A 22,674-nucleotide genomic window follows, 5' to 3' on the forward strand; every position below is an offset into this window, starting at 1 on the left:
AAGCCCCAGAAACAAGCAAACAAACAGCAACTTTACGCTAAAACATGGTCGTCTCATGATAGAAATAGCACCTGTCTCCCAGTAAACAGTGTTTAATTAGGTCTTCTGAACTATCATAAAACAACCTCAACTACAGGTTACTACTTTGATTACACACCATACCATATCATATCACATCCAACACTAGACAAAGATACAAAGAGAAACAAGTAAACTCAAGAACGTACTTAGCAGTAACTTCTTTTCTAGCAATGACAGATAACATATACACACACCATGTTTTGTAGAGAGAGGTATCAGTTTTCTAATTCGAATTCGATTTCGATTTCGATTTCGAATCCATTACAAGATTTCTTATATGTGATATTGTCATAAGAAGCTATTTCGAAGATGTATATCTGATGAACAAATAGCAGAGAACAACCACCCCCCCTCCCTCCCTCCCTTGTTCTTGGTATATGAGGGTTGTATAGCTCAAATCTGTTTTAACTATCCACTATATTTGCATCAATATCTTGAGTCGTACTAGCCTCTGGTTGGACGTTAACCTCTTAGATGTTTTATTCGAAGGAGGTTTCGTCAATGGGGGGTGGTAGTGGGGGGCTAGCTATAAGATGCTGGTAGTATTTGCAAATTTCATTGTTACTGTAGGCATCCTTAAGATTCAATTGATATATTTATAAATTGTAGTTAGAGTATATGGAGAGAGAGAGTGCTGTCTCACCACCGCTTTAAATATTACTGTTACCACACAAACATAGAATATATAAGGGACAAGAAAGGATGCAGTTTTGTAGTAGTAGTTATAATGATTCAATGTGGATTAGAAGGGAACGTTTCCTTCGTTCTGATTTAGTTTACGTTGATCGTATTCCTTGTTTTCTGGTCTATATATAAGACATAAGTTTAAAGCATTTGTTTCACTTGGATTTATATCCTATTCTTGTCTGTTTCTTGTGATGTCTTCTTATTAAATGCACATATAAAATCAGCGACACATTTTGTGAAAAATCGTAGTCAATATATATAGCAATTGTTCGTTTTGGCTATTGCTGAGGTATATTAATCAATAACTACAGAGCTAATCAGGTTAATTCTTTAAAACCGCAATGTCTTTCCAAGTGAAATCAATTCCAACCAAACCATACCAAGATCAAAAGCCAGGTACTTCTGGTCTTCGTAAGAAGACTAAGGTATTCGCAGAAGAACCTAACTATACTGAAAACTTTATTCAAGCCACTATGGATGCTATTCCAGAAGGTTGTAAGGGTGCTACTCTAGTTGTTGGTGGTGATGGTCGTTATTACAATGATGTTATTATGAACAAGATTGTTTCCATTGCAGGTGCCAATGGTGTACGCAAGTTGATTATTGGACATAATGGTATATTATCTACACCAGCTGCTTCTCATGTCATTAGATCTTACAAGGAAAAATGTACCGGTGGTATCATTTTGACTGCTTCTCATAACCCAGGTGGTCCAAAGAATGATATTGGTATCAAGTACAATTTGGCTAATGGTGGTCCAGCTCCAGAAAGTGTTACCAACGCAATTTGGGAAGCCTCCAAGAAATTGACCGAATATAAGGTCATTGAAGGATTGCCAGAATTGGATACCTCAAAGATTGCCGTTGATATTAAATATGGACCATTATTGGTTGATATCATCGATTCCACTGAAGCTTATGTCGACTATTTGAAAGAAATTTTTGACTTTAAGTTGATCAAGGAATTTGTTACTAAACAACGTGAAACTAAAGGCTGGAAATTGTTATTTGATTCATTGAATGGTGTTACCGGTCCATACGGTGAAGCTATTTTCGTAAAAGAATTGGGATTGCCAGCTGATGAAGTCTTACAAAACTGGCATCCATTGCCAGATTTCGGTGGTTTACACCCAGATCCAAATTTAACATATGCACACACATTAGTTGAAAGAGTTGACAAAGAAAATATTCAATTTGGTGCTGCTTCTGATGGTGATGGTGACAGAAATATGATATACGGTGCAGGTCCAGCATTTGTATCACCAGGTGATTCTGTTGCTATTATCAGTGAATATGCCGATGAAATCCCATATTTTGCCAAGCAAGGTATTTACGGTGTTGCCAGATCATTCCCAACATCCAGTGCTCTAGACCGTGTTGCCAAAGCTAAGGGTTTGAACTGCTACGAAGTTCCAACTGGTTGGAAATTCTTCTGTGCATTGTTCGATGACCAAAAGGTATCTATATGTGGTGAAGAATCATTCGGTACTGGTTCCAATCATATTAGAGAAAAGGATGGTGTCTGGGCCATTGTTGCTTGGTTGAACATCTTAGCCATTTACAATAAGCACAACCCAACCAAAGATGCCTCTATTGCCACAATTCAACACGAATTCTGGCAAAAGTATGGTCGTACTTTCTTCACCCGTTACGATTACGAAAACTTAATGTCTGAAGATGCCAACAAAGTAGTTGAAAAATTGAAGGCCTTTGCTAATGATCCAAAGACATTGAATGCTCCTTTCCCAGGCAATCCAGAATTGACTGTCACTGAAAGCGGTGACTTCTCATACACCGATTTGGACGGATCAGTTTCTGCCCACCAAGGTTTATACTTCAAACTATCTAACGGTGCCAGAATCGTATTAAGACTTTCAGGTACCGGCTCATCTGGTGCTACCATCAGATTGTACTGTGAACAGTACACTGACGATAAATCCAAGTATCAAGAATCAGCTGAAAATTACTTGAAGCCTGTACTAAACAGTGTCATCAAATTCTTGCAATTCAAGGAATTTATCGGCACTGAAGAACCAACAGTCAAGACCTAAACTCTACAACCAATTTAGAAGAGAAATGACGACACATTGAATATCTCTATATATTTGTACCCAGTGGAATTCCCTTCCTTATTATATAGTTAGCACTTACATATATCTATAACTATACATATACACACGATAAATAAAATTGACGTTACGAACCAACAAAACAATGCAAAACAAAACAAAGCAAAGAAAAAATGTTAATCTCCCCTTGACCTTAAAATCTGACACTCAATGTATATCATCTTCTATCAGAAGTGGTAAATGTGACTTTGCCAGTTCCTTCACTTTTTAAACTACTTGATCGGAACCTTCTTCCACATCACCAAAAGAGACACAAGAAAATCCAATAAAACGATTAAATAATATATAGATCAACTCCCTTGATGCTCAATTCATCTTCCTCCCCCATCCCTCCCTCCCTTTCCCATCATATCTTTAACAATCCATCCATTTTAAAGCTCATCACATCAGCTTTCCTCAACTTATACGTCATTTCTGTCGTTGAAGTATCGAAATCGAAATCGAATCAGGATTGGGAAAATATAAAGTGGGTCTATAAGAGCAGTAAAGGTTTGATGTTTAAGAGTAGACAGATTTATTTGAGATGGGAGTTGTTTAATCTGTTTGGGTGTAGTGGATGTGCAATTAAAGTGTGATTCTAGTATTGTTATTTTGTTTTGTTTAATCGAGGGTGCGTTTTACAAGGAGAGTAAGGATATAATTTACATTTTATATATAAAATACGATATTTTGGTGTTTAAAGGCAGTATAGATCTCAGTTAAGAAGGGATGCATTCGTGGAAGATATCTAAGTTTAGGTTTGGGAAGTCTAAGGATGAGAAGATTGGTGATGATAAAGGTGGGTTAGGTTTGCCTGGCAGTGGTGATAATAGTACTAGTGATCTTGATGTTTCTATTCGTGACGATTCTAGTTCTGGAGTACGTTCTTCTACTGAACAGAGAAGTGTTGGTATTGGTAGGAACTCTTCGAACGTTGCTTCTGTGAGGGCATCTCAGGATGGTAGTTCATCAGCTTCTACTGAAGGTGACAGGGCTACTAAACAGTCTACTCCCAATGGTTTAGAAGTTGGGAACGGTGTAAGTTCTGAACCAAATACAGATACTTCTTCTTCTGGGATAATGACGGTGAAAGTTTACAAAGGGGATGGGTTTGTTTTACCTTTCCCTATCACTTCAAATCAGCAAGTGTTGAGTAAGCTTTTAAACTCTGGGGTTTCATCTTCTAATGGAGGGTTGCTTGAAGAGGCTGATTTGTTGTCGTCGCAATTAGCCCGTTTATCATTGGAAAAACAAGGTTCAAGTGAAGAAATTGTCCTTCCTGGTGATTCTTATACAAAATTCATTCCTTCCACTGTTAAACTTCCCGGTTCTGAAACTTTAAATCCCCTTATTTATTTCACTATAGAATTTGATAACACTGTTGCTACTATTGAACCTGAATATGGTACAATGACGCGTCCTACATTTAATAAAATATCAGTATTTGATGTTACAAGAAAGTTGCCAAATTTGAAAATTGATATCTTCGGTAGAATCCCATCGATATTATTGCCTTCAGAATCTTGGCAACAAACTTACGGATCGCAAGATGAAAATTTGAAAAATATCTTGGAGAAGATAAAATCAAATCAAGACATCCAATTAGGCTCCTTCTTATTACCTGTTAATTTAAAGATCGACTCAGCTGCTAACATTAGACTATATAGTCACCATTGGGTCACTTTAGACAATAAATTGGGAAAGATATGCTTAACTGTAGACTATAAACCTTCTAAGAATAAACCATTGTCTATTGATGATTTCGATTTGTTGAAAGTCATTGGTAAAGGTTCTTTTGGTAAAGTAATTCAAGTAAGAAAAAAAGACACTCAAAAAATTTATGCTCTAAAAGCAATTAGAAAAGCCTACATCGTTTCTAAATCTGAAGTTACACACACTCTAGCGGAAAGAACAGTTCTATCAAAGGTAGACTGCCCATTCATCGTACCACTTAAATTCTCATTTCAATCTCCAGAAAAGTTATACCTAGTATTAGCATTTATCAATGGGGGTGAATTGTTTTTCCATTTACAAAAAGAAGGTAGATTTAGTCTATCAAGATCCCGTTTCTATGCAGCTGAATTGTTGTGTGCTTTAGAGACGTTGCACAAATTTGATGTTATTTACCGTGATTTGAAGCCTGAAAACATTCTGTTAGATTATCAAGGTCACATTGCATTATGTGATTTTGGTTTATGTAAATTGAATATGAAAGATAAAGATCAAACCGATACATTCTGTGGTACCCCAGAATATCTAGCTCCAGAACTGCTACTAGGACAAGGTTATTCAAAAGTAGTCGATTGGTGGACTCTGGGTGTTTTGTTATATGAGATGTTAACAGGTTTACCACCATATTATGATGAAGATGTCCCTAAAATGTACAAGAAGATTTTACAAGAACCACTTAGATTCCCTGACGAATTTGATAAAGATGCTAAAGACCTTCTAATTGGATTATTGAGCAGAGATCCAAAGAGAAGATTGGGTTATAACGGTGCTCAAGAAATCAAAAGTCATCCATTCTTCAGTCAATTATCATGGCAACGTCTATGGATGAAAGGTTACATCCCACCATATAAACCACCAGTGGTAAGTTCAGTTGACACAAGTAATTTCGATGAAGAATTTACTAGAGAAAAACCAATCGACAGTGTTGTAGATGAGTTCCTAAGCGAAAGTGTTCAACAACAATTTGGAGGTTGGACATACGTAGGAAACGAACAACTAGGTAGTTCAATGGCTCAAGGAAGAAGCATCAGATAGAAGTCATCTAATTAAGTAACCCTATATATATAGATATATAGATAGATATACCTAAATCAACTAAATCAACTCAAATATTAATATATACTCAACTAAACTCTCTTAGGCATTACTAGAAAAATTGCGAATTAAACCTCTTCTATCCCCCTCCCCCCGTCTCTGCCCCCAATAAATATATAAAATACATTCATTCATACATTTAATTAGAATCAACCATTCATTTAACCAATTCATTAAATTGTCAATCAATCAATACCCATCTCATCTCATTGTCATCGTTGGTTGGTTTCACCCACTTTAAAGCCTGACGTAATTTGAGGCGATGCCAGTTCTTAATAAGGGAAAAACGAATATTTTAACAAAAGAGAGGGATAAAAAATTAGTTGAGCTGATGTATAATAGGATTTGATTAATGATTTCGATGTTTTCATGATTAATAGATATATAAGGTTGAAGTTGTGGTTTGATTAGTGAAATTACTTTATATTAATATTCTATTTTTGCTACTGAAGGGATATTTTATGGTTTTTTAGTTTGGTTAAAGTCCATATGATGATTATTGAAGGAGATATTAGTGGCCAAGAGGCTGTAAAAAATGTGATATATGGGACGTTTCTACCTGTTGATGATCCATATCCTGTAACCCCACCGATAGATCATGATAATGAGACTGTTAGTTTAGCATTTTTGATAAGTCTATCGGTTACATTTGCTCTTTTGATGATTCTTTTAGTGGCTACTGCAGCTTATGTTATGTTCTGTGGTGCTGATGAGGCCGAATATGATGAAGAGACAGGTGAAGGGTCGAGTTCAAGCGTTACTGGTATTCATACGTTTTTTGGTAAGAAAGGTGGTGGCATATTGTTAGATTCTACTTTTTGTAGTCCTGGTCAGTTTGATGATGAAGAAGCTTTACGTGAACAAGAAGAACAAGAGCTTCCCAAGATGTCGAAATTTGAAATTGAACTATATAAAAGGTCTAGAGAATTTCAGAATTTGAACCCACCATTGGTTAAGGAGTTTGGGACGTATTTGAACACCTCAGATCGTCAGTTCATCAAGGATCGTGGTATTCAAAGTTATTATTTTTATCCAAGTATTAATGATAATGTTGATAAATATGGTAATTTTTTACCTAGCTTTTTAGTACAGGATAAGCTAGATGTTACTTTTACGGAGTATAACAAGAGCTCATCCACTTTATTAAATTATCCACTTCCATTCAATAAGAAAGAGGCAGTTTACTTTGAGGTTAAAATATTCAAATTCCCTACAAATTCTAATACTATTTTTAGTATCGGCCTAGTTACATGTCCGTATCCATATTTCAGAATACCTGGAATGTCCAGATACTCCATAGCATACGAATCCACTGGTAAGTTGCGTATTAACAATCCGTTTGGCGCCTCAACCTTGTTACCTCGACTTCAAGAGGGCGATGTAGTTGGGTTTGGGTATAGGTATAAGATGGGTACAGTATTTATAACACATAATGGTAAGAAGATGATGGACGTGACGCATAATGTTGGTGTTGATCTGTTTGTTGGTCTGGGGGCGTTGAACGCATCCTACACTAGGACCTACACTAAGGACGGATTGCTGGAAGATCCAGATAATGTCGATATAAGAGAAGCGCTGTCGCAAGGACGCGAAGTTGAACTGCCAGATGCAATTCAAAAGGTCTACGATCCAGAAAACTTAACCCCAGTTGCAGCCGATGAAGTTGAATTACAAGTGAACTTGGGACAAGTTGGGTTCGTATTCATTGAAGCCAACGTTAAGAAGTATGGGTTTGGGAGTGTTCTTGGAGAGATAGGTATACCACCAGCATATAACGGTGATGAAATCAAACGCAATGCGATTATCCAAAAGGGAGAAGAGATGCCACCTAAATATGGGTTTGAAGAAGGAGACCGTAATTCGTTTTTTGGGGACATTCACATATATGAAGGTCACCACCAATTAGAGGCGGAGGAGCTACCAGAAGGCAACGGTGGAGTAACCACGACACAAGATGCGGGTGCCAGGGCAGCAACCGATTACGAGAGAGTGTCGTCGGCGTTTGACAGAGAGAACAACGACACAACGAAGGATCCGGCAGACGAGATACTGCACAACCAGACGGCAGCCAATACAACGAAACCAAACAAGACCAGCAATAACAACAACAAGAACCACAACAACAAGAAACGTAACAAGCGCAACAAAAGGAGAAAGTAGAGCATATAATATAATATATTAATTAATACATAGAAATACATATACATATACATATACATATCTAGCATAATTTTATTTTTATACATTAACAGAAGGTCGAAATGAAATACAAATACGGTTAAGGTTCCCTAAATGGATTGGAATGAGATATTCAGGCGTTCGGCGTTAATCGACAGGTTGTCATCCATAAGGTTCCAGTTATCAACATCGATGGACGTAGAGAGGGACGGAACAGGGGAAAAATTAGCCCAAGGTATATGTGTTTTTACCCGGTCCATGATTGTAGTCCGGGTAAAAAGGAAGAGACGAACATAACATAACAGAACACCTGAGGAACTGAAAAGAAAACCGTCTCAGAGAGAGCAGCCACCATGGGTCTGCTGACACCACTGTCAACAACCTCTTGGTAGTTTTGAATTTGGTTATGCCCATGCAAGACCCCTCCGCCTCCGTGGGTGGCCTCAAACAGCTTCATCACCATACCTCTTTGAGAAGGAATCGCCAGACACGACTCCATAAACAGAACAGGCTGGGCATAGAAGAGTATCTCCGTGGAATTCACTCTGTAAGCAGATACCCTCTCCAGCCCAAGAAAAAACGTTCGGCCGAGCCTACCCTCGCTACCCCTTCACCAGCACCTTCACCTTCACCAGCACAGACTACTCAAACCTCTTTCCCTAACGCCCGGCTCAGCCCGCGGGAATCTCCCCCCAGGCGGAACCGGGTCCGCCGTTATCGTCGCCAGATCCCTCCCCTGTCCGCTCCAGCCCAACTGGAACATCTCTTGATCCATTTCGAAATCCACCACCTCACATCGTCCAGCGCTGCTCTCTCGTCCTGTCCTCCCTGAAAGAAAACCCAGAAACAAGAAACTAGAAACAAGAAGAAACAAGAAGAAATAAGAAGAAATAAGAAGAAATAAGAAAACATTACAACAACCAGTCAAGACAAAACGCCCAGCAAATTTTCGAAACCCGTTCTCTCATTTCCAAACAACTCTTTCGAAACTGCTATTTCAGCAATGTTAACGGCTGAGGTAAGGCCAAACAAGTTTCGAAACAAATAAACTCAACTCAACTCAACTTAACTAGACGGTTGACTATTTAAGTAAACTTATTTGGGGGCCTGCTTCATTACCATAAATATGCCCCCAAATGGCTTATTTACAGGCTCATTTCATGTACACATAATATGGTTAGTATAGTAATATAAAATATATTCATATTCATATATTTATTATATATATACTTATACTTATTCTTGGGTATACGCCCACTCCATATTCGTGATTAATCAGGGCGTATTTTGCATTCTTCCCAAGGAGTCTCTTGGTTTCGTTTTGTTTCGTTTTGTTTTCGAAATTAGCATTACGTTCATCTATATATTCATATCCTGCTTCCTCATTTATTGATTTGATTTAAATTTTTTTTTTTTGGGCTTCTATATATATATATATATATAGATAGTCATATACATATAGAAACTTGATATTACGTTAGTGATTTGGTAATTAGCTTCCGCTGAGGTTCTCTATATCAGATATGAATGTGAATAAAGTATTGCCCATACCAACTATAAAAAATCCCGACATGTCAGATTACGATGTCGGATCCATCAGTGCTGGGTCCAACAGTGGTGGCTCCATAGATATTGATTCGAATTCTGAATCGGAGAATGATAGTGATAACTTCATGCATCCTAAAGTATATGAAAAGTCGAGGAATAGAAGATTGTCTGACGAATACCCTGCGGATATCCAACCTCTGATGTTTAGAATGACTCTCCCGTTGGATGGCCAAAACAATAATACCCTTGCAGGGCAGGAAGGAATAGATTCCCTCACCGCACCAAAGTTATCAAAAACCCTGTCAAAGGTTAAACGGAAACTGGTATCCATCCCCAGATCTGAGTATCTCAACTCCAGAAATGGGATGTATTGGTTCAGCTCAATCGATGAATCCCAATTGGAAAAACATCTGAGAGAGCCTTCGTATATTAAGGTATATAAGAAAAGAAGGGATATGACAAGATTTAATAGATTATTCATGGCACAAGAACTAAAGGCTTTCGATGATTCGAATGGGAAGTACACTATAAATAAAAATACAGATAATTCAAGGGCTATTTGGGTTACAAAATTCAGCAAAGATGGGAAACTTATGGCTACTGCTGGTAAAGATGGATGTATTAGAATATGGAAAGTGATTAGCTCTCCAGTAGAGAGATGGGAAATTAACGGTATGCAGGAATCAACAAAACAAGCAAATGTACAAAATGTGATACGAAGAAGACAAGTGGCCAATGCTTATCAAAACTCTAATGATAGTGAAAGTAGAAGACTTACAAATACCTTTGATGATATTAAAGAAGCAGTCAATTTATTTGCTCCCGTTTTTAAACCACTCCCAGTTAGAGTATTTCAAGAACATTCTCAAGACATTTTAGATTTAGACTGGTCAAAAAATGGATTTATTCTCACATCTTCTATGGATAAAACTGTTAAATTATGGCATCCAGATAGAGCTGTTTCTCTGAGGACTTTCAAACATCCAGATTTCGTTAGTTCAGTAAGGTTCCACCCACATGACGATCGTTTCTTCATTTCAGGATGTCTTGACCATAAATTGCGTGTATGGTCAATCTTAGATGAAGAAGTATCTTTTGAATACGACTGTCAAGATTTAATAACAGCAATTTCATTATCTCCTAATAATTCAGAATACACAGTAGTAGGAACTTTAAACGGTTATATTCATGTAGTGAAAACTCGTGGTTTATCGTTTGTATCTGCATTTCATGTTAGAGAAAGGCATGAATTATCAAAAGGTCCTGGACAACCACCAATTATACAACTGAAACGTCAAGGTCCGCGTATTACTGGTTTGCAATGTTTTTATCCAGATCAAATAGACTCTTTAAGAATATTGGCTACCTGTGATGATTCAAGAATTAGAGTAATACGACTGTCAGATAGAAAATTATTAGAATATTTAAAAGGGTTCCACAGTGGATCCACTCAACATCAAGCACAATTGGCTACAGTTTCAAATAGACCTGTGGTTATTAGTGGCAGTGATGACCAATGGATTTATGGATGGACTTTACAAACAAATGTCGAAGAAGATGCAATTCAGCCAATACCCAAAAGTGGTATCCATAGATCTAGTAGCATTAAGAATTTCATTAAAAGTACAATACGTAAGTCATGCGATTTTGGTGAGAAGCTTAAATCTGAGGCAACGCATTTACAACATTTACATATACCCAATGTTCTTAAATATAAAGGGCATAATACCATTAGGAATAGTGCATATGTTTCGTTTCGTGGTCATTTAGGGAAAGTTACAACAGCGGTGATTGCACCCCCTGAAGTTATGAAAACATTATCTCTTTCAAACGATTTTATTTGTGAATTATCGATGGAATATTTTACTGAATTAGAAAACTCTAATGAGAAGAACCTCCGCCCTACAAGATCAACACCTAGTAGTCAATCTGCAGTTGCTACAACTCTTGTTTCTACAGGTTCTGTACCCAGTAAGACTAGTTTAAATGGCCAATCACCTTTACCTCCCATGATTGAGGTGGTTGGTACAGTGATAGTGTCAACTGATAATTTGGGTATAATCAGAGTATTCCGTGTTGATTTACCATCACGTATACGTAAGATGATTTTACAAAAACTGGTTAACGCTGAAAATAACCTCAAAGAAGATTTAAGTCGTCTAGACCTCTCTGTTTCTACTTCATCAAAGGCTGATAACAGCACTACTAAAGGAACAAATTCGCTATCGTTAGACGTTCAAAAATCATGTCTTCTTCCAAATGGCACTATTAAGTCTTCGTTATTTGGAACGCAAAGTAACAATTCATCAGTCCCACCGCCAGCTAAAAAGATACCATCGATTAGTTCGAGTTCAACATTAATCATTGACTCTCAATTTAAACAATTTCCCTCGAACGCATTATGTGACGTTTGTAATGGTACTAGATTCCAGTTCCGTCCAGATGATGTAAGTTCGGGGGGAGGAGCATACTATTGTACAGACTGTAATACAGTTTATAATAGTTTTAGGTAATTAATTAACTAGCATATTTATTTAAATCCTGTAATTAGCCAAGTTTAACAAGAACTTAACGTTGATTGGTGAACTGTATCTAAGAGGTATTGATATTTTAACTATATTTCAAACAATTTGTCAGCTTGTCATTAAAAGTCTATTTGACCTTGATAAATATTACAATGCGTTAAATGAAGTGATGTAAAATAGTAGAGGGGAATTCGATTTATGAGTTATAATTTTTAGGTGAAAATAGTGACACTAGGCTCATAAAACTGAGAAGTAGATTGTCGAGATTAAGCAAAGATTGAATTGACTTAGGTAAAACTTTATCAAGATAAACTTTAAAAAAAGTTTTGTTTCATCAAAATATTCTGTACTATCATAGTTAAATGCAAACCTCAGATGTTGGATAAGATGATGAAATAATATGTCACTTTCATGTACTGGTTAATTGTTATAGAAATAATGTAAGGAGTAATCAATTAAAAATTTGGAGAAAATATTGCTGTAATCAGATGAGATTACTTGATGATCTTGGAATTGAAGTGGTGATACAAGTGACATTCGCAAGGTTTAACTATAAGATCAGTCATTTTTAGGTTTAGTCACATGATTGTGTATGTTACTTGTGATTGGTTTTAACTAACTTGATACGAATTAACCTTAACAATAAGCATTGAACGTATAAGATTTCTTCACATTGATTATTTGAAGGCTAGTCTATAAATAAATGAGTCCTTCTTACTAATAGTTCTTGTAATATTGTTATATATAGTATCCTATATGATGCCACATTATCATACTAGTAACATGTTTCATTTAAAATAATGGGTACACGTTAATTATTCGAAGGAAAATTTAGAGAAGGTCAATCGTGCTTGCAAGTAAATATTACAGATGAATACCTGGTGAATTACCATTAGAAGTTTAAAGTACAATAATATTTTAGGATTTCTAAGGCTAAAATAACTAGATTTTTCAGTAAAGTGGATATGTTTAATCAATAGTGCCATACACTGAGTAAAAATTTCATTGAAATGATTCAAAAGAAGGTTCTGACCTCTTATTATCATTACTCAAATGTATAATCGATATTTAAATATGGTCCATATATTGGCCTATTCGAAATATTGGCAGTGTATTTGGTACCTGATATTACAAAACTTAAACTATACTTATTCATAGTAATTGAGCAGAAGAATGAAACTAAGAAGAATAAACAAAGGATTGAAAGGATTGAAAGGGTTGAAAGGATGTGGAACATGAAGGTTTAATGCCTAAGTGATGACCATACAAGAATTATCAGGAATTTTACGTCAATGATCTATTCTGAATAGATATATTTCCTAATTGATAATTTTAAGTGTCAGTTTTGGATTGTCTAATACTTACCATCTCAAAATTTGAAATAAATGTGGTTTATCAGGACATTGCACTTGTCTAAGTATCTCAGGTTTAAACTCCCATATGATTTTATACATTAATAAGTTACACTGGATGCATGGCACTTACAGCTTTTACAATATCTGTGTGTCACTTTTTAAGAACCATCGTGGTCCTGTCCCAAAAGTCTCATCTCATAATCACAAGATTAAGCTTATATTGAAAAGATACATATGTATCTAAAAACTTTGTTACTTATGGACCTCCATATGTCAAGGATGTGCTCATCAATGCCATTCATTGTTGGATCACCTTATTCATAGACTTACTACATAATGAAATGAATTCCACGAATCCATCCCTAACACGTGACTGTGAGTATACGTCATCGTTGACAACGAACGTTTCCGGAACCGGCCCGGTATCATACAACACCATTACTATGATTCATAATTAATATAATAAGGATAATTCAAGTGTTGAAAACTTAATCAAACTTGAACAGGCTCATCTCTGATTGTCATAACAAGGAAATTGAAACTAATGACTCAGCTTTTGAATTTAGCAGGTATATAAGAAGGACTTCAATTCATCCATCTAGATAAATTTATTCGAATCGGGTTGAATTCGTAAATTATTGTTCAAATAGCTATAGGGTTATCCGGAAGAAGTTAAAGTTCTGTCCAAGGAGTGAATATATTACACTGTTGAACAAGAGATTATTTGGATAAATATAAAATTAAACTTACGGATACAACTAATTATTATTTTGATATATAATAATGGCAATTGAAAAAAAAGAAGTGGTGGTGGAGAAAACTGCTGCTCAGAAGATTTCAAAATTTGGTTCATTCACTGCTGGTGGTATAGCAGCATGTATTGCTGTGACATTTACAAATCCAATTGAGTTGGTGAAAATTAGAATGCAACTACAAGGTGAATTAGCTGCTGTAGGTGAAGGTATTTATAAAAATCCAATTCAAGGTGTTGGTGTAATTTTCAGAAATGAGGGTATAATGGCATTGCAAAAGGGTTTAAATGCTGCTTATATATATCAGATTGCCTTAAATGGTTCAAGATTAGGGTTTTATGAACCTATAAGAACTGCTTCAAACAGGGCCCTATTCCCTGGTCAAGATCCACATAAGAAACAGAGTGTGGCAGTTAACGTATTTTCTGGTGCATCTTCTGGTATTATTGGTGCAGTTATTGGCTCACCTTTATTTTTGGTTAAAACTAGATTGCAATCTTACTCAGAAGCATTTAAAATCGGTGAACAAACACATTATAGAGGAGTTTGGGATGGGTTAAAAACTATTTATAGATCCGAAGGTATTAGAGGATTGTACCGTGGTATTGATGCGGCTATCCTAAGAACAGGTGCTGGTTCTTCTGTTCAATTGCCTATCTACAATACCGCCAAGAATTTCTTGTTAAAAAATAGGTTGATGAAAGATGGACCACTGTTACATTTAACGGCAAGTACCATTTCAGGTATGGGGGTTGCTGTAGTAATGAATCCGTGGGATGTTATCTTAACAAGAATTTATAACCAAAAAGGTGACCTATATAAGGGGCCAATAGATTGTTTTATTAAAACTGTAAGAATTGAAGGTGTTTCTGCATTGTACAAAGGTTTTGAAGCCCAAATATTCAGAATAGCGCCTCATACAATTCTATGTTTGACTTTCATGGAACAGACAATGAAACTAGTCTACTCAGTAGAGAAGAAAATATTGGGGCATGACTAGAATCAATCAAGTAATTAATTAATAACTTTTATAGAGTATTCGTAAAATCATAATGCATCCTTTTTTTTTAATTAATTATAAATTGGTTTAAATATATTATAGTCCAAATGAAGTATTGAAAAGATTATAATTTGATCGTTTTCACTATCTGTCTGTTTTCAAATTTGGACCTTTCCAGGTTTTTTGCTTCCTCAATTTTTCGTAAATAACTGCTATAAACTACAACTTCTGCAACTAATACCAGTAACCCAAAAAACAAGCATAATAAAATTCTATATTCAGCAGATATATTCATTGATGAATTTGTCCAATACCATATAGCGGTAACTACAGATATTACACTTATAATGATATTAAAAATCGTTGTTACTTGTTCTTTGATCTGTTTATTCATTTGCGATGGTGATACCCAGTCATCATCTCTATTAATCTTGATCCTCTCTTTATTCAACATTTCTTGGTATGATTCCTCTTGCTGTTTAGTTTTCAAGTATTCTAATTGACTTCTGAATTCCTCACTATAATCACTTCCAGGAATCCTTTTCTCTTTGTATTTAAAGTCTAATGGACACAATAACTGGCTCATAGTGATATCATCAGTACTTTTCTTGCTTTTATAAAATTCTAACAATGAATTCATACTAATTGAATCATTTGCTAGTATCTTCTTTAACTCATCTTTATTCTCAACACATTCTAAGCCGTTTAAAAACTTGGAAATGTTTTCATTCAACTTGATCTCGAACATACTCAACACTATATCTATATCGATAGTCTCGATTTAATGCCCTAGATCACCCTTCTATATCATTCAATAACTTTCTAGATGTTATAAATTGTGTTATACCATTAGTTTTATCAGATTCTTCTCTTATTGTATATTTTCTTCTTGAAACTTTAATTTAAGCAGTTAAATATAAATTTGGCAAAGGTTTAAATTTCAAGAACTAACTAAATAAAATCAACATACAAGGAAATGACACCAACAGGTATAAAAAAGATTGGAATTGTTTGTATAAGTATTTATTACAATATACCTATTGTTTTTGGAAGTTTTAGCTGTATCTATAAATTTCTATTGCGTTTGATTTGAGACAAGAGTATAATTAATTTTACCGTTAAATTACGACATTAATATTTTAATGAATTATGTATTTTAAGTTTAAAATTATTACTTTATTTTTGTCAATTAAAATTATTTTATCAAAGTGTTATTACCGGAATGCATGGTTCCAATTGTTTCGATTTAATCATTCACAATTTTTTACATATGCCATTTAATTTATATACGTTATTGAAAAGACCACTTCCTGAGAAGCAGTAGTACTATGACGTTATCGTATTAATACAATTGCAGAACTTCAACTTGGTTCTAACAAAGAATACGAAGGATCTCTTTAAAGGTATTTACAATTCAATTGCCCACAAGGAGACACACCATCTAGTTGAAAAATACTACTTCAGTAATAAATATACTTATATATTGCATGACAATTTCAACTCGATTAACTTTATGGTTAAACCCAGTTTTTATATAAGAGCCGATGAACTAATTAAAAAGACATAAGGTTTGATGTTTCTACGGAATAGACAGTACTGACACTTCTATATACCTAATATATATATTGGTAAGAGCTCCATTTTTGACATGGTTTCAAGGTAGCCAAACCATGAATGTAACCAGGTTCAACACATAACATGTTCTGATAACCATCCTTTGGATCGAAATCACCCATACCTTTAGCCTTTTCAATCCATGGGTTCCAAACTACAACATCTGGCAAGTTACTTCTAATCAATGTAACAAGTGGGGTACCACTCTTAGCATCCATGATATGAACAGGCTTAACTGTCTTCACGTTTAGATATCTTCTATCAACTTCTTCACCAATGATGACTTTTGAATTCAATTCGGTGGCATCTTTACCTGTTATGTTATCATGTGTGCTGTCATCTTTCAAGTCACAGACATAGACATCGTTAATGTTATTAATTTTATAATAGGTGTGGAACAACCAGTTGAAATCAAAAGCTTCTTGACCATCATTAAAGATATCAACATAGGTCTTCAAATGATCGGAACCCAATTCAACATTATACTTAATTGTAAATTTATAAGGCCATAGTTTGATCAATTTTTCGTCAGCTATAGATTCATTCAATTCAAATTGAACTGTTGGTGGGTGTGATCTAACCAAACCATTACATTTCCAAACAGAAGTTCTTGCAAAACCATGTTGTGGCAAGTCTTTTAGGTATTTGTCGGTAGTGTTCTTACCGAATGCTGGGAAAACCAATGGAATACCACCTCTAACAGCTTTAGTACCATCTAACTTGGCAGATGTAGACAACCATAGCTTTTCTTTACCATTGGACTTCCAAGAGTATACTGTTGCACCGTATTTCAAAATAGTGACAGAAGTATTTGGGTTTTCTGGATGAACCAAAGTAACAGCTGAATCAGTTTCTTGAATTGACATTATGTTATAAAAAAGATTAGGTGATTTATCGATTGGTTGTAGAAGGTAGAGATTTCTTATATAAAGAACCTTTACTTAGCTAGACAAGAGAAGCTTCTGACAAGACTATTAACAGAACAATCCAATCCCATCCCAATTCCTTACATTCCACCATATCCTTTCCCCTTATATATGGAATATATAAATAATCCCAATTAGAAAATGAGAAACAATAGAGTATCCAAACCTGATCCTACCAATTCTTCAACAATCTGCAGCAAGTTCAAGAAACTGGTACGGTTTTTACAAGGGAAAGGAAGGTTTTATTAATGGGAAATAAAATTAAATCGAATCGAATTGAATCAAATCAAATCCAATTGAATCAATTCCTTACCAAAATTAACAAGGGGGGTCAATTTGAATTGAGCTGGATTGAATTATACAGGATTCGTCTTTCTAACCTGTTGCAATACGATTCTAATAAAGAACAATTTCGAACTAACCCTTGCTTTATAGCTACTTTACAGTAGCGGTGTCTTCGAAACGAAATTTCCCCTTACCAAAAAATCCTCTACCGAAATTAGATAGTAGGGAGGGTTTGGTATATTTCTGCCTGCGTTATAGGGAAATGATGCAAGAGGTTTTGGTTTAGTTATAACAAACCTACTGATATTAATACATCACAATGTGTTCTGTTACCACTCAATTGGCAATTGCTTAATTTAGTTATTGTTCTTATTGATTGTTAAGTGAAAAGTTTATGGGTTTGGTGGCCCTAACTTTATCTGATTTTGAAGCAGGGCTTAAAAGATTAGTAGTTTGGGATGCTTGCCCCATAACGTTATGCTATGATTTTATTGTGTTGATAATATTTACTGTGTGTTTTAGTTTTAATCTAGTAATTGATGTGATCGTTATTACGTTGACTTCGTATGTATTGTTTAAACTTTTAACTAGAGTTGAAGTTAGTTCGATGTTAAGTAATTGCAGAAAGTTAGAGACTACAAGGTTTGTTTATGTATAATCATGAATAATAGATGAAGTATCTGTGTTCAGTGGTGTATGATTCCTACAAAATTTATCAATTGGCAAATGCTAACCTGGCAATAGGTTGATGAATAGGGTAAAATAACATACTTGAGCTTTCTAATTGTAAAAAGTAAACGATTTCGATAATGGAAGATATAACAATATTTTACATTGACGGTGCTTAAAATTATCCTCTCTCCTCCAACTCACTTAAACTTACTTACTAGTAGCTTTATTCTTCTAGACTCATAGCTGAGAGAGTCCGTATCAGATTACAAGATATTTTATCACCCAAATAATGTAAAATTCCATACTACAAACTGAAATAATCTAACTCTTGGGTCAATTAGACCATTGCCTACTCTTGTACATATAGATAGATAGATAGATAGATAGATAGATAGATAGATAGATACATACATACATACTGTAGAGAATCAGAGGGTTGTGGATTCTTTACAGAATCGTTAATAATAGTAGATTGTTTAGTTGTTTGCAAGGACATTCTTAATAAGTTGATATTGATCCGGTGTATTAAAGTATATAATATACACATGGGAATATAATTAACATGACAAGTGTCGATTAAGATCTTGTCATTTCTTATATAAGTGTTCGAAAAGTTTTAACGTCAGAAATAACACTTTCGTGTAAAGTAACATTTCTTTATCCTATATGAATAATGTCGTAATACGTATATATCACGTGTTACCTCATAATTCTGACACATACATACATATTTATTGTGTTATCAACGACTATATGTTTTAAGTGGCCTGTATCTGGGTCTTGTGACTTTTTATCTTGACTTGCTGACTTGTCTCTAGTTGTCCCTGCTATTCATCTTCTCTGTGACTAACCAACTAATCTATATATTCTTCAATACGTATCTTAAATACAAAGATGTGCCTGATGAATTATCGTTAGAACTCATGTATTATTTGGCCTTTATTATTATTTAGTTGTATATTGAATTTAGTATACGTTAGAATGAAGGCTGGTAGGCGTTTATTCTATAGGATCTTAAGGGTGGAGATCTGTAGGTTAAAGTAAATATACTTGTTAATAATAATAAATTTCTATATATCTTTTTATGTACAAAGTAAGATACTAAATAATATACAATAATATACAATAATATACAATAATATACAATGATCTCTTTAAATATCAATGTTAATAGCATGTAACAACATTCTTGTAGTGACACATATTTCTTCACCTTCAAGGTTCGTATGAAGTAACCTCGAAATAGTCTCGAAATAATACACTCAGCGGTATCCACGTGGTAAATTTAAGCACGTGATTAATATTTTCTAAGCATGTTCACGGTATTACATGGCGAAAAATTACAAGTTAAAAAGCTTCTATGGCCAAGTTGGTAAGGCGCCACACTAGTAATGTGGAGATCATCAGTTCGACTCTGGTTGGAAGCATATATTTTTATGTACCGAATTCAATATTAATTTCGATATTGAAACTCTAAAATTTTTTCAACACTCTTTTACAAGACATCAAAAATATACTTCACAAACATACTATATATATACATTATTTTTTTTTCACTCGAACATCTCATTCCCACCACAACAAGACAAGCCAATAAGATCATTACTATCTTTCGATCACACTTGCAATCAAACACTGCAGCGTTTTAACCCATGTCCATACAAAACGAAAAAAAATGCACTTCTCTTACGAGACCACAGGCCGCATAATAAATATTCCTGAAAGAAACTTGTCCACCACTCCTCCTCATACAAAACTCTCAAACCCAAAATTCAAGCTCAAGATTCAGGTTCTGACTGAGATTCAGATTTGGATTCAAAGCTGAGATTTAATCCTCATCCAAACCCATTCCACCTCTCTCAATACCTCAGCTCCAAGTCCTTCCACCCTCCTACAATAATCAATCCGGCAAAAACGGAACGCTTACCAACAACAAATACTCATACTAAATAACGTACGTTCTCGAGGCAATTTCAATTCGAAGATTGAAGAGATATTGAAAGATTTCGAAACGCGAGGAGCGTTCTCTATTTAGTGGGAATCTTTACTTAAACATTCTCTTCTCTTCTGAATGAGATCCATCGAGAGGTCGTTCTTGGACTGTTATTTACTGTTTACTATTTGGTATTTAAAAGCAAAAAAAGAAAATAGTTAGTTAAAACTGTTTTCGACTGAGTTTCCTTAGTAGCTGTTAGTTGGATATCGTTACTTTTCCTTCTTGTCTTCCTGTAAATAGTTAAAGTTCTGCTATTGAGATCAAATTATTTTGATTTCGAATTCGAATTCGAGATGGAAATATAGGTAACGGTGAGGCCCACATAAACTGTTTGTTGATACCCTGTTGTTCATCGATCTTTAAAATTTTTTTTTTTTAGTTTTACTTATCCTTATATATACTTCTGATCCTGTGATGTCGTCATCAGAATTTAATTTTTCCTGATACTTATATAATACTTATATTACAATTCTTGATTGCTAGAAGAGTAGGCTATTTGAGGATATTTTGCTTATATATAGGATACATATATAGATTTATATTTTACCTCTTTAACCGTATCTATATCGCTAAAGATGCTATTTAAAAGTTTGGTAACTAGTGCTTTGGCTTTAACAGCCTTCCAAGCTGCTTCTGTCTCTGGTGCCACTGCTAACGTTACTGCTCCTATCAATGTCACTGGTAATGCTTTCTTCAATTCAGAAACTGGTGAACGTTTCTATATTCGTGGTGTTGATTACCAACCAGGTGGTTCCTCCAATTTAACTGATCCTCTAGGTGATACTTCCATTTGTGGTAGAGATATCCCAGTATTCAAAAACTTGGGTATTAACACTGTCAGAGTTTACACCGTCGATAACTCTCTGGATCATTCAGAATGTATGAAAATGTTACAAGATGCTGGTATCTATTTGATCTTGGATGTTAACACCCCAGGTAGTTCCATTTCAAGAATTAATCCTTCTTGTTCATACAATGCCGCTTACTTACAAAACGTGTTTGCTACTATCGATGCATTTGCTGAATACGATAATGTCTTAGGTTTCTTTGCTGGTAATGAAGTCATCAATACTTCTAATACCACCAACACTGCTACTTATGTTAAAGCTGTTGTTAGAGATATGAAAAAATATATCAAGGCTAGAAAATACAGATCTATTCCTGTTGGTTATTCTGCCGCAGATATTGCCTCCAATAGACAATTGGCTGCTCAATACTTCAACTGTGGTGATGACGCTGATGCCAGAATTGATATGTTTGGTGTTAATGATTACTCTTGGTGTGGTCAATCTTCCTTCCAAACCTCTGGTTACGCTGAAAAGGTTCAAATCTACAGTGGTTATTCTGTCCCAATTTTCTTAAGTGAATTTGGTTGTAATGAAATTAAATCAGGTACTTCAAGACCATTTACTGAAATTCAGGCCATTTACTCATCAAGAATGAGTTCTGTTTTCTCTGGTGGTTTGGTTTATGAATATTCTAATGAAACCAATAACTATGGTTTAGTCGAAATCACTGGTTCTGATTCTGTCAAATTGTTGCAAGATTATGACAACTTAAAGAGTCAATACAGCAGTGTTTCCAACCCAGCTAATGATGGTGGATATTCTACTACCAACAATTATTCAACTTGTCCAGATTTCCAAAAGAATGTGTGGGAAGCCAATAACACTCTACCAGAAATGCCAAGTGCCGCATCTGCTTACTTCACTTCAGGTGCTGGTACACCTTTAGGTACTATTTTATCTACCCAAAACGATTGTCATAATGATGCTGAAGATCTTGATGCTTCCTCCTCTGAATCAGCTAGTTCTTCAACTTCTGAATCTAGTAGTTCATCATCCTCCTCCTCCTCATCATCCTCCTCCTCCTCTTCATCATCTTCAACTTCCTCCTCATCCCAATCTAGCTCTGCATCAAGTTCCAGTTCTTCTTCCTCTCGTTCCTCTAGCAGTTCAAAGGGTTACGCTAACACAATCCAAGTTCCATTCTTCATCCAAATGCTAGCACAAGTCTGGACTTTATTGTTATAAGATACCTGTATTAAGTACTTTATATAATCGTATTTCTATTTATACCTTCTCATGTTTAAATAACATTTAAAAAAATTAATAATTGTTG

General features: G+C 35.1%; 8 protein-coding genes and 1 non-coding gene across 9 annotated transcripts; 7 read left to right on the plus strand and 2 right to left on the minus strand.

Moving 5' to 3' along the window:
• Positions 1–1,109: 1,109 nt before the first annotated feature.
• Positions 1,110–2,819, plus strand: Kpol_1018p161 (uncharacterized protein; the record flags this gene model as incomplete). The annotated part of the gene is made up of 1 exon (XM_001647429.1): positions 1,110–2,819. One exon carries the CDS (start codon positions 1,110–1,112, stop codon positions 2,817–2,819), a length of 1,710 nt encoding a protein of 569 aa, XP_001647479.1.
• A 786-nt stretch (positions 2,820–3,605) lies between these two features.
• YPK1 (serine/threonine protein kinase YPK1) lies at positions 3,606–5,642 on the plus strand (the record flags this gene model as incomplete). Its single annotated transcript, XM_001647430.1, has 1 exon — positions 3,606–5,642. The coding sequence occupies one exon, from the start codon at positions 3,606–3,608 to the stop codon at positions 5,640–5,642; it is 2,037 nt and encodes a 678-aa protein (XP_001647480.1).
• A 549-nt stretch (positions 5,643–6,191) lies between these two features.
• SSH4 (Ssh4p) lies at positions 6,192–7,862 on the plus strand (the record flags this gene model as incomplete). The annotated part of the gene is made up of 1 exon (XM_001647431.1): positions 6,192–7,862. One exon carries the CDS (start codon positions 6,192–6,194, stop codon positions 7,860–7,862), a length of 1,671 nt encoding a protein of 556 aa, XP_001647481.1.
• Positions 7,863–9,403: 1,541 nt separating this feature from the next.
• Positions 9,404–11,941, plus strand: Kpol_1018p164 (uncharacterized protein; the record flags this gene model as incomplete). The annotated part of the gene is made up of 1 exon (XM_001647432.1): positions 9,404–11,941. One exon carries the CDS (start codon positions 9,404–9,406, stop codon positions 11,939–11,941), a length of 2,538 nt encoding a protein of 845 aa, XP_001647482.1.
• Positions 11,942–14,091: 2,150 nt separating this feature from the next.
• Positions 14,092–15,060, plus strand: OAC1 (Oac1p; the record flags this gene model as incomplete). The annotated part of the gene is made up of 1 exon (XM_001647433.1): positions 14,092–15,060. One exon carries the CDS (start codon positions 14,092–14,094, stop codon positions 15,058–15,060), a length of 969 nt encoding a protein of 322 aa, XP_001647483.1.
• Positions 15,061–15,184: 124 nt separating this feature from the next.
• VPH2 (Vph2p) lies at positions 15,185–15,808 on the minus strand (the record flags this gene model as incomplete). Its single annotated transcript, XM_001647434.1, has 1 exon — positions 15,185–15,808. The coding sequence occupies one exon, from the start codon at positions 15,806–15,808 to the stop codon at positions 15,185–15,187; it is 624 nt and encodes a 207-aa protein (XP_001647484.1).
• An 865-nt stretch (positions 15,809–16,673) lies between these two features.
• On the minus strand, positions 16,674–17,540 carry Kpol_1018p167 (D-hexose-6-phosphate mutarotase; the record flags this gene model as incomplete). Its single annotated transcript, XM_001647435.1, has 1 exon — positions 16,674–17,540. One exon carries the CDS (start codon positions 17,538–17,540, stop codon positions 16,674–16,676), a length of 867 nt encoding a protein of 288 aa, XP_001647485.1.
• Positions 17,541–19,911: 2,371 nt separating this feature from the next.
• Kpol_1018trna5 lies at positions 19,912–19,984 on the plus strand. The gene has a single exon. It is a non-coding gene; the product is annotated as a tRNA-Thr (tRNA).
• Positions 19,985–21,128: 1,144 nt separating this feature from the next.
• On the plus strand, positions 21,129–22,586 carry GAS5 (1,3-beta-glucanosyltransferase; the record flags this gene model as incomplete). The annotated part of the gene is made up of 1 exon (XM_001647436.1): positions 21,129–22,586. The coding sequence occupies one exon, from the start codon at positions 21,129–21,131 to the stop codon at positions 22,584–22,586; it is 1,458 nt and encodes a 485-aa protein (XP_001647486.1).
• Positions 22,587–22,674: the final 88 nt, after the last annotated feature.

The sequence above is a fragment of the Vanderwaltozyma polyspora genome, genomic scaffold, assembly GCF_000150035.1.
Source record: "Vanderwaltozyma polyspora DSM 70294 KpolScaffold1018 genomic scaffold, whole genome shotgun sequence".
In the NCBI taxonomy this organism is placed as follows: domain Eukaryota; kingdom Fungi; phylum Ascomycota; class Saccharomycetes; order Saccharomycetales; family Saccharomycetaceae; genus Vanderwaltozyma; species Vanderwaltozyma polyspora.